Source organism: Sciurus vulgaris, assembly GCF_902686455.1.
Source record: "Sciurus vulgaris genome assembly, chromosome: 8".
Classification (NCBI taxonomy): Eukaryota; Metazoa; Chordata; class Mammalia; order Rodentia; family Sciuridae; genus Sciurus; species Sciurus vulgaris.
In genome coordinates this window covers 1,856,882-1,869,346 of record NC_136468.1, presented here as the reverse complement: position 1 = coordinate 1,869,346, position 12,465 = coordinate 1,856,882, and the positions used below count along the sequence as shown (strand labels likewise).

General features: G+C 35.9%; 1 protein-coding gene across 1 annotated transcript in view; it reads right to left on the bottom strand.

Moving 5' to 3' along the window:
* LMBR1 (limb development membrane protein 1) overlaps window positions 1–12,465 on the bottom strand; it is a 162,372-nt gene that overhangs the window by 30,886 nt on the left and 119,021 nt on the right. The window contains exons 10-15 of the mRNA XM_079152646.1: window positions 12,266–12,346; window positions 8,356–8,432; window positions 7,729–7,806; window positions 4,660–4,733; window positions 4,330–4,420; window positions 3,024–3,090 (exon numbers count right to left, since the gene is read on the bottom strand). Of these exons, the coding sequence (XP_079008772.1) occupies window positions 3,024–3,090; window positions 4,330–4,420; window positions 4,660–4,733; window positions 7,729–7,806; window positions 8,356–8,432; window positions 12,266–12,346 (468 nt within the window). The remainder of the gene's footprint in view (window positions 1–3,023; window positions 3,091–4,329; window positions 4,421–4,659; window positions 4,734–7,728; window positions 7,807–8,355; window positions 8,433–12,265; window positions 12,347–12,465) is intronic.

Sequence of the window (12,465 nt, the reverse complement as noted above, 5' to 3'; positions counted from 1 at the left end):
TATTTTATGCAAGAAAGATAATCCAGAATTTAAAAAAAAAATAAGTAAAAATATTCTGAAGTAGAAATTAGCAAAAGTATTTCAAAGGACTGTTGTTTGTTTGCATTTGAGAAAGATTTCCCCTCTTGTTAGAGATTTCAAATGAAGAGTAATGAAAAGATGCCAACCTTTCATTGTTTTCTTGATGAAGCACAATGAAGAGCATGACAACGACCACATGACTCCCTATTCTTGGAGAGTTCACTGCAACCTCTAAACTATTTCATTATTGAGAAGTTAAGACATGTACAGATGACCAGTTTGATCCTGTCTGTTTGGACCCTGTTTACAACCATGTCCTCTTACTGCTTTGAGAGTTCATTAAACTAAATAGCAAACTGTTTACTGAAAGTATGGACATCAAATCCCCCCCCACGCCCCCCCCACCCCCCACGTCCCCCCCCCCCCCCCCCCCCCGACGCACCCAATTTGGATTCTTCAAAACTAAAGTCTAAATGTTCAGCAAAAAAATGTTTGGGAGCACTAGCATGGCCCAAAACTTTTCAGAGCTTTTACAGGGCTTTAAAGGGTTCAAACACAAAATTTTAAGAAGAGTCTTTGTACTTCCTATGGGCAATAAAACTATCATTATATTTGATTAAAATACCTGGTCAAAACATTCCTTATAACTTAATTCTTTGTAGCAAATGATATGCTTATTAAATTTATTAGTGGTGACTTTCCAATTAGTACAAATTTTCCACATTCAAATGTTAGCAAGTTTTAAAATTTAAAAGGAATTCTTTAAATGTATTATATCACATCATGAACTTAAAGCTATAATTTACAATGCCTGTGATACAGCACTAATAGCAGTCAGCGATTTTTTAGAAAGAAAAAACACCCATACAACATCTTTCATTTTCGACGCAAAAATATCACCAAATTAATCTTACTGAGTTCAAAGTATTTTCAATTTCCAATTAAAATTACAGTCTTCACTAGAAAATTATTGAAATAAGAGGAAAACTGCATTATGCAGTAAATTATGATTCTCCTTGTTACTGTCTCTCTGATTTCACCTAAGTGATGAGACACTGCTGGCTGATCCTGCAAAAGCAAATGAGACCACGTAAGGTCACATTTCCTTGTGAGAGGCGAGGAGAGAAGAGTGGAGAATTTCACAGCTTGGAATCTGATTGTTAAATACATTCTCTATTCTAGTCTTATACGCTTTTCAGCTAGTAAATTGAATTCCTGCTATACACTAGGATAATATTCATGACAATTCTCTATATTTTACCTTCTTAAAATCAAAGACTCAATTCTAAAGGGTTAATAGAGGAATTACAAAGTAACTCTCTAGTTTGCATTTCCCATAATACCAAAATAAAGCTTTATCTTTTAGTCTAGAAATTTGCTTTAACACTGTGCAAAGCCTCTGTGAATCTGTTTAACGTATCTGCTTCTTTTCATCTGTTCAGTGCCACTGGGCATAGCATGCGCTGCAGTGCGTGCTGATACCTTGCAAAGCGCCACATGACTCACTGTACCCTAATGCACTCCATTAATCCTGTTTGGACAGCTGGGTCCCGGCATTTGTTAGCTGCATCTTAATTGTTCCATCTTTCTTTCTTTTTCTTCCTTTTTATTTAGCTCTATGGAAAACTACTCAGGAATTTAATTTGTCAGTCCTCAAAAAGTGAATTTTGCCACTAATTTCTTTTTATTAAAACTATATTCAGCATGTAATTTTCTCCATAAAATCAATATATATTAATAATTAGCAACTAATCTTAAATAACAGAGCATAGTAAATAAGTTTCCTAAATGTTTAAATGGTAGGGTGGCTGTCATATCACCAAAATTATTTGATGAACTGCCATAACACATGATAGCATGTAGCTTTCAATCAGGCTAGTAACATGAACACTTTGGCATTTTCAAGATTAGCACGCCACAAGCTGATGTCCAAACAACAGGTCCTACAGGGCAGATACAAAAGAAATAAGATCACTAAGCAAATGGGCTTTCAATCAGCCTGTGGAATAGCAGTCCACTTTACACCTTCTATTAAGAAATGAAATCTTTATAAAAATTATGAAGATAACTACAAAGTTCCCACTTCATGCACAGTCTGCACTGCTGATGATCACTAGCCTTGAATCAAAACTGGAGACAGCATGATAGCTAACTCAGAAGCAACTCAGAGGGACTACAATTGTTGCTGAGCAAGTTGCTGAAGTTTACTGATGATATTTTTGTAATCATTAATTTTCTTAAGTTAAAACCTAAGTCTAGAAAAATTCAAACAAACTGCCCAATAGAAAAGTTTTGTTTGAAATAATATTTGGCCAAGAACTGAACAGTCTACAATTAATACTTCATAAAGATAAGAAGGCCAAATGAAGACTTAATAATTTCAGTGACAAAATAGAAATCTGTTCTACTTTTAAAAGATGATCAGAATCTTCTGTACAATGACAAATTTTTAAGGAATTGATATGAATGGCAGGCAAAAAGAGACTGAAGGACCAACGGACATCCTTGGAACCAGTATATGCTTTCAGAGACTGTACTGTGCATATTTTTCAACTCTATTTTCATGAACACAAAGCAGCTTAAAACGAGCTTACAAATTTCCACTTTTTTAAACCACATACTAAATTTTACATTCAAAAAGGACATATTAGTTTAATATTTTCTAAGATGTTAAACTTTTTTTTTAAAGCCGTTTCCTCCCTAGAAGATTCAAAAGCTAACTGTGAATGAGTAAGGGGGGAAAAAAAACAGTCTATTGTTTGGAGAAGGAATGCTTTAAATGTTAAAATAATAATAAATGGTTTTTATTTGATGCAAGTGCTTGTCTTGGTATGGTCATATACCTAAATTAAGTATAAAACTAAATGTATAACATAATGTAGGAAGAAACATTGTATTTTAAAGGTTATCTTTCTGAAAGAGTTGAGAAAATGAAAGTTAAAAAGGTTTAGAAACAGTATCTTTAAGAAAGAAGGTTTTAAAGGAACACTTCTCAAACTCACCCAGAGTTCTTGACATCACAGGTAGAGCAGAACTCAAGACTAAGATTGATACACAATTACCAATGATCTGTGGGGAGAAATCAGAAAGAATACTGGGCAACTGAACACGGGATGACAGGAAAGCAACGACACTCAGGTCACTGTGCAGCACAGCCACCTGCTGCCACCAGCCAGCTTCACAATGATGCTGACTACTCAGCACAGACTTGCGAAAGAGTAAGACTTTTTCTACAGATGTTTAGTTATATCTGTGAATTCTAGAAAATATTTACATACCTGGCACACACATACAGTTATAGAACACATATTACTATTCACTTAGACAATGCATTTCACATTACAAACTTTGCTTGTCTAATAAAAAAGAATACATTTAATTCTTCTTACTCTATTTTTAAAGCCAGATAACCACTCAGGTTCTATTATATAAGATCTACTAATATGTTTATTGTAAGATCTGATTTTTAAAGTGCCTGCTACTTAAACATCTAAACCCTAGTCACTCATTTTCAATGTATCCTAGGCTTATTTGTTCACATTTAACAAGAGCAGCGAAATATTTATTAATACTTATTATCACTTAAACTAGATACTAGATAAAAAACCTCAACTACTTACTGACTTTTAAAAAGTTGTAATACTACATATGTGTGTAAATACATATATGTAACATATCGTCTCCTTTTTAAATACGTTAAAAAGCAGAAATATACAATGGCAAAAAAAGGAAGCCAGCAACTCTTATTAGTCATTCTTTGTCAGCCTGTGGGAACATTTTCCAGAGATTCAATCACTGTATAAGATAACAGCCTTTATTATTTTGAAGCCAGTGACACATTGTAGAAAGTCAAATTAGCCTCAGACTATAAAATGTCTCTGAATAAAACTCTTCCGACTTACTTTAATTATTCAAATTTGAAATACTTTGTCTCTACTACTTGTAGCAACTAAGTTCTTCAGATTTCAAACAAGCTCCCTGAAGTACCTACAGTTAGTACAATCAAAGTTACTCATTAGCACTACATTTTCTTTATAGGCAAAAGAGTCCTTTCAGGACCTTCTATAGCTAGTGAACCAGCTCTGTAGTTCTGCGCATTTACAAGTGAATGGACCCCATCCAAATTAAACAGCGCCCATCCTTTTCCCACTCACTCAGCATTCTGAGAATCTTTCCGTCTGTGTTTACGTAACTTGCAAACAAACACCTATCACAGCAGATGAACCATTCGGAGCAATTACTAAATAAAACAGTTCATCTGTCTTGGAAGGCAAAAGAGGACCACAGTCTCCTCAGACTTTACCTTACCTTTGTCATAGTTGTGTCATCCTTCCTGGGTGTAAAGTTTCCAAAAAATCGGAGACTATAGAAACCAACAACAGAAGACACCATAAGATAGCTGTGAGAATCAAGGAAAACTCTCCAGAAGAATGTGAGTCTCCATGTGTTCTCAGAAGCCTCCCGAAGGCCTTAAGGCCCACAGCAAAAACAAAACAAAACAAAACTCCACTTTGAGTGCTTGGGGAAGACTGAACTGTTTTTTTTTTTCTAGACAAGTGTCTTAGTAAATTTCCACTGTCCCAGAAACGAGATAGAAAACTTGTTAACAGACAGAAAATTCAGTTAAAGAAAGGATACAAAATCAAAATGATTTCAAGTGCAGCTCCCACAAAACCAAACGTAGAGAGAGAGGCATTTCCTATTCCAGGCCCCTGGGGGAGAAAAAACATTTTTCAGAATCCACTGACACCATTATATTTAGTTTTCCTAAAACTGTTGTTACATAAACCTAAGAGTAGAAACTAAGAATCTTGAATACCTTGAAATAAACATAAAGGCTTTCAAAGGTCAATGAAACATGACATCACACGGAATTTCATCAACAAATTCAGTTATCATGTTAACAATTTTAACAAGCTCAAAAACAAAATCTGATTTACCTCAAATGTAATTTAATTTACTTGCCAAAATGATATTATGCTTACTGTTATCAAGTGGACCAATTTGCTACTTGAGAAAAAAATTTGAATGCTCTTGGGAGGAATGTTTTACAAATAGAATGTTACATTAGAGATAGAAAAATATACTCATCTGAAGGCTGGGGGAAACATACAGAATTACACAAATTAAAAGTGTAAAATTTAAGTTAAACTTAGAAAGAAAGTGATACATATCCTTTTTCCCTTCCCCAAATCTTCCTTAGGAACTCGAGAGTTACAAAAGATATAACTTAACACAGATTTTTAAAAATTAACGCATATTTTTTTCCTAAGCATATTTATTTCAAAACCAGTCTTTACCTAGAACTTAAAAAATAAAAATAAAAAATCAAACCAGACAAATAATATTCATTTAATGAGCTCTGACAGGCAAAATATCATTCCCTAGTAAAGTACAAACAATATTTTCAAAGCTTATTAACTAAATATTAAAGGAATGATCTGAATATGAATTTTTGTTATTTAGTCAGTTTAAATAAGAGATAAGAAAGAATATGTCGTCAGACTAATAAAAAATAAACCAATAAATACTATCATATATATTTTATATCCATTCAAATTTTAGTAAAAAATCTAAGAGTAGCCATGAAAATTTCAGATATGAACAAAGTAAAGGTAAGGAATTTATGAATTTCTTGCCAATATTTTAAAGAGAAAATGAATGATATCAACAGACAGGGATAGTCTTTAGGACATGTTACCCCAAACCTGGCACCTTGGTATTGAGAAAACCTACAAAGATCACTCTCTGACCTCCCAGTATTCTCTGAAGCAGGCCATGGGACACTTGTTGTGGGGAGGGACACAGGGAGGACCTTAGGTTTTCTCTAAACCCAGAGACAGGAGAATCCCCCTCTCTGAAGACAAGGGACATACCAAGTAAACCATATCCTCTTAGGACCACCACACTTCCCACCATTGAGCAGTTTGCTTCAAACCTGAGAATAAAGACACAGGGTTCCCTGATTCTTTGGGTCTCGATTTCTGAAGGCTCCTGTGTCTTGTAAAACTTATGTTAAATAAACATGTCCACTTTTCCTTTATTGTCTTTTGGTATAGGGACCGCGGTCATGAACCTTATGCTGGGTGAGGAAAAAAGATTACTCCCCTGCAAAGGCAAGTTGACCAAAATGGAATATTCCATTTTAAGTGAAGGCTATAACAGGATTAAAATGAAAACATGTATTTACACAATCATACAGGAAGCCCCTAAAGGGACAAGTCACTCTCTACTATGCACTCAGGAGGATGATGCAAAAATGTACCACAGAGCTTGGGACTTATAGCTCTTGTCTTGATAGCATAAAATGGATTAAAGAGTCAACAGGAAGTCAATACAGAAGTGACTTCCTGGTCACCCCAGGGGCTTGGGTATAATCAAGAGACAAAGACAAGGCTGAGATGGTAAAGTACCACCATTTGTTTGTTTGCAGAATGAGGCACCTGGGAAGTCAGTAAGTCTGCACAACTAAGAGAGGTGATAGCAGTGGCAGATGGCACAAGGCCTCAGGCAGGTTGGTGGTTGGGTGTATCAAGAAAATGACCAAAGAAATCAGTCTTTGAGAGCTGGGCACAGTGGTGCACACACATAATCCCAGCGGCTCGGGGGGCTGAGGCAAGAGTTCAAAGCCAGCCTCAGCAATAACAAGGCGCTAAGCAACTCAGTGAGAACCTGTCTCTAAAAATAGGGCTGGGGATGTGGCTCAGTAGTCAAGTGCCCCTGAATTTAATCCCTGATACCCTCACCCCCAAAAAAGAAATCTGTCTTTGAAAGAACAGGGTATCTTTGTCTCAAACTGAAGGGTAAGAATTAAGACAGACAATAGCTTTTCTCCATGAAAGATAAAGATATGTCATCTGGGTCAGAGTGAGATCAGTGGTAACATGAATCTGGAGAGTTTTAAAGTCATGACTATGGAGAATTAAAAAGCTGATGACTTGGGAAAAACACAATAAAATTTCAAAATTTAAATGCCATTTTAAGAATTCAAAATTTTATAGACATAGCTAGAAAAAGAATGCCAAATATGAATACTTCATAGTAACTGCATTACATATGGAAAATATATTCAAATAGGCTCATCAATAGAATTTAATAACATCATCGATTTTTAAATCAGAAAAAAAGTTAATTCATGAAAAGAAGTACATTTGATTTTTCACCAGTAACTCTACACTTTGTTATAGTTTCACATATTATGTGATACTTTTTAAAATATAAGTTCCTATAGCTGTACACTTGGGTCTTTCAAAAATCCAGTGAGTAGACTGGGGGTGCAGCTTAGTGGTAAAGTGCTTGCCTAGCATGCGTGAAGCCCTGGGTTTAAAAAAAAAAAAAAATCTAATGAGTCTAATGGGTGTATACTCTTTATACATCATTATTTTAGCGTATACATTTTCTTAAAGGATCTTCAACAGGAATTTCAGTAAAACCAAGTTTAACTCCGAAACAGAATCTAAAAAGATCTCCACAGCAATTCAAAGTTAAAAGGGGAAAAAAGGACAATTCAAAGTAAAAAAAAAAAAAAAAAAAAAAATTAGACAAATCAAAATTTATAAAAACACTATTTGAAAGCTTTTTCTATAAAGAAATTCATACAACTTGACTACACACACAGAAAAGCAAATGTTTTCATTCACTTACTGGAAACACTCAGGTATATACACAGAACACTTTTGCAAAAGAGAGGAAAGCACTTTACTGTACCCTTGCTCCCTTTGGCATTGCTGTTTCATCAACGAGCAGGCAGAGAATATTACAGGCCACCAGCAGGACCGAGATGGACTACAACACAAAGATTGAGCTTGGTCAGCTTTTGATTCCAATGTACAGATAATAAAGCCTACATGACCAAATGCATGCTTCAGACAGAGGAAACGAAGCCTAGACCAAATTCTATAAACAAAGCAGACCGCATAAATGCTACAGGGTAAATTTTTTAAAATTCTGAAACTATTTTAATTTCAAAGCTTGTTACAAAAGGTAATGTGATAGACCCATTTACTAAATAGTCTCACCAACTGGAAACCCACAATGCTACAGACCTCGGACATATAAAGTATTAACAGAACTAATTTCAAGTTTAAAGTAGGGTATCTACCACATGTTGTTTTCTCAAGTGAAACAGAAGTCTGAATTTCTGAGGAAAGAGACAAGTAGAGGGCTTTTTCTAATTGGCATTAACTCTATTTTTACTCTATCAAAGGTATAAATGCATTTTATCTTGTTGATAGAAAAACCAGTTACTAGAAACCATTTAGCTGAGTGTTACAATACTCAAATGCTAAAGTAATAAAAGATAATATTCTTTATGAGTAGGCAAATAATTCTTACTGTCTCAATAAGAAGTAGAATCATAACAGCAGGATACACCCAAATTTCTTCCCATGCTGAAGCCTTTTGTTTCGACTCTCTATTAGAAGGAAAGACAAAAATTTCAGCAAATTTCCAAAAATTCTCTCCAGATTTATATTTTCATCCCATCATGATATTAGTAGTATACATTATTTTTCCCATTTTGAAAAACATAAATTACTTAAATTTTCCTTCACAAAATTATAAAAATCAGAGTTTTAAAATCAGTTGGCTATGTTAAACAGCTCAATTCTGGGAGGCTTAAATTTTAGCTCTATAAAGGCAATTCCATTTTTAAGTAAATATATATTGTAAATGTATTGTAAAAATATATTGTAAATGTACAGCTTACTTTGAAATATAGAAAAATTTGTATCTGGTATAGCTGTACATACTGACATAGACATTCACTTGAATGAGTACAATAAACTGTCCTCTAGCCGCAGCACAAGGGAACACTCCCAGCTTTCTGAACACTGGAAGCGGACACCCACTGCTAGCTACAGGGACACCTTAATTACACCAGTCCTTCAGCCAAACAACACTTGGACAGGAAAATCCCACATTAAGCAACTGCATTAAGATACCAGAAGGCTACCCAGACGGGAGAATTAGGAGGCAATATTCTCTGAAGTGAGTACAGTTGAACCCCCATGTGCCACCACCTTCCCCTGAAGGTGTTTTTCACATAACCATAGACCTCAGCAATCAAGCAAGAAATCATAGGCAAAAGACAACAATATCAAAGCAAGCACTCAGTAAACTCAAAGAGCGTCAGGGAGACAAACACTGGAGTTTGGGCTAACAGGGCAGCCAGAATTTGAGATGCCACCAACACAGAAAAAAAAAGGTCAAAGAAATGAGCCTGACATGCAGACCCATTCTCCCAGAAAGCCTCAATGGCCAAAAGACTGAGAGGAGAACAGAGGATAAAGCTGAGAGGCTGGGAAGCCCAGCAAAGCACAAGCCTGGCCAAAACAGCCAGGCTTTTAGTGAGGAGGACCAATGTAAAGCCATAACCCAGGATCAAGGCCAAGCGGGGGACAGACCAGCCCTTAAAGACCAAAAGCCCAGAAGACTAAGTTGTTATGTCCCACTATAACTGCCCACCAGAAGCCAAAGTGAAACTGCTCAGAAAGAAGAGAACACCATCTAATTTCTACAATTCTGTTAGCAATGTCTAGCTTTGAATCAAACATGTCCAGAAGGCAGGATAAAGAGGAAGGCAGAACCTCAGTTGATCTTATGGACTTATTAAGCCTCTTAGAAAGGCCTTAAATGATTGATAGGTTCAATAAAATAAGTGACATAATAGAAAATTTCACAAGTAAATTTGAACCTATAAAAATAATCAAATATGAATTCTAGAACTGGAAAAATACTGTAACAAAAGTTAAGAATTCAACAGATAGTTTGGAATACTTATGGCATAACTGAAAAGACAGTGAAATGGAAAACAAGACTAGCAGAAAGTATCACAGCTGAAGCATGGAAAAAGGAGAGACATATGGACAAGAATAAGAGTGAAAGGGTCTGGCATGTGTGTAACTGAGAGAATGAGGCAGAAAAAATGTTTGACGAGGTGATGACCAACAGTTTTCCCAAGTGGGTGAAGGACATCAAGCCACAGTTATAAAAATCTTGAGATCTGTAAAGATCTCAAGAACCATAATCAAGAAACCAAAAAATTCATTCACATACAACAAAGGAAAAAAATCTAAGTACATCAGTATAAAACAGCTAAACAAAGATAAATTGGAAATATTTAAAGCCCTTCAAAAACCAACTTTATGACTTTAAATCTACAAAGCCAGAAGAGAGTGGAATGACATCTCCACAATGTACAAAAGTAACAAATAAGAATTCTCAATTCTGCTAAAAAAAAGTGCCCTACGAATGAGAAGACAGTGAGCATGTTGCCAGAAAACAAACTAAAAGAATCACTGCAGGACACCTGCACTGAATGAAATTCCAAAGAGTACTTCCAAGCAGAAGCTAGAAGGGCAGTGAAACACGGAATGGAACACGTGAGTTAAAACACCAGTGGAACACCATGTCAATCCACGACGTGCGTAAACGTTTAGAAGCTCAACATTGTCGATTGGTCAGCAAGGATGTGGGACAATAGGGAATCATGCTCGTAGGACGCAAAATAATGCAAATACCTAGGATATGCTTATATACAATATAATTCCACTTCTAGGTATGTGTCCTGAAAAAACATACACTAAAAGACATGCACAGAAATGCTTAAACAACATTATTCATGAGAGCAAAATACTGGAAACATTCAAAATCCATCAACAGTAAACTGATTAAGGTAACAGGAAGCAATAGAGTATTTACAGAAATTAAAATGGACATAATCTGACTTTTGAAAACTTAATTCTGGACTTTCATTTCTGAGGACAGAATAATGACAGGACACAGATTTGCCATCCAGCCTGAAAAGAATTAAGAACCAGAAAGTACCCATATATGAAATGACAGTTCTCAAGAAGGTGAACATCTGACTGGGGCAGGACAGTGATCCCTGAAGAGGGGACACAGTATGAGTCTGTGGCAGACATCTGATCACTCCTGAGTAGAAGACCTGAGCTGGGAGTCTGAGAGAACTAAGTCTGCTGAAGCATGCAGAGCAAAGTCCCTGAGAGGGAGAACTCCCAGGAACCTACAAAGGGTCAACCTCAGGGTGTTCCAGGAATGATCAGATCAGTTGAGGCGGCGGGAACAGCACTGGGCAATCAGAAGGGCAGGAAGAGTGGCTGCCTCGAGGCAGGGACAATCAGCACTGAACATGGCAGAGCTCTCACAGGCCTCGCAAGGCTTCTCACCAGACACACCAACACTACATGTGTGCCAAGTGAACAAAACTCCTCACTTCTGCGAATAACAAAAATATCAGCACCTGAAAAAGTAAATTCACAATTTCTATTTTCCAGAAAAAAAACTGCCAAACACGTAAAAAAGCATGAAATATACCAATAAAGAGGAGAGGAAATCATCAAAACATATCAAGAATCAACACAACTGTTAGATTTATCAACAAAACACATGAAAGTGGTATCATAATTATTTTCCTTATTTTCAAAAGGTGGGAAGACAGAGATTGAAAATGTAACTAGAAGTGTGGAAGATACTGGGCCCAAAGAGAACTTACAGAGATGAAAACTGCAATGTCTGATGGCAAACTATAAATCCTGGTTAACTGGGAATAGAAACCCCGCACAGGGTGAGAGGCAGGTCAGATGTGCAGAAGAAAGGGTTAGTGAAAAGGGAGTCAGCTGAAGAACATTCAAATGAAACAGAAAAAAAGACAATAAAAGTAACACCGAAGCATCCCTCAGCTATGGTCTAATGTACACAAAACTGGAGCCCCTGGAAAAGGGGAGAAGGGATACAGAAAAATACATTTGCAGAAGTTAACAGTCAAAAATTCTCCAACTTAGATGAAAAGTACAAATTCCCAGATCTGACAATAAATCCTAAGAAGCCAGGACACTGCAAGGCTCATCATTAGCAGATTGCCCAAAATCAACAGTAGAGAGGTATCCCAACAGCAGATACAGAAAAAAAGATATACTAAAAGTTAATATGACAGATTATTATCACTATCATAAATGATATGAGAAGACCAGGAGAGCAACATCTTTGAGTATTAGCATCTTTGAAAAGTCACTGGTATATATACCAAAAAAAGTGAGTAAATACATAATTGCCCTATCCCCAAATGAGAAGACAGTCTTTACTAGTGACTTTGCACAGGAAGTTCTAACATAAACCAGATTCCCACAAATTTTCTAGTATTTCAGACTATAGCAAGAAAGGTCTTTAAAGTCAATACATAAAAAAGGTCTTTAAAGATCAATACGTAAGAAAAGTACAGTACCTAGCTTTGTCTTAAGAGTCTTTACATTTTCAAGTTCTTGTTCCAACTCTATTATGTTGTATTCCACCGATGAAGACAGACCTACCGAAAGCAAAGATATTTAGAAGTATAACAATAGAACTCCTAACAATATAGAACATTATTGCAAATTCGGATAATTGGGAATGAAAACAAATGTTGCCGATTTTTAAAAAGCACAT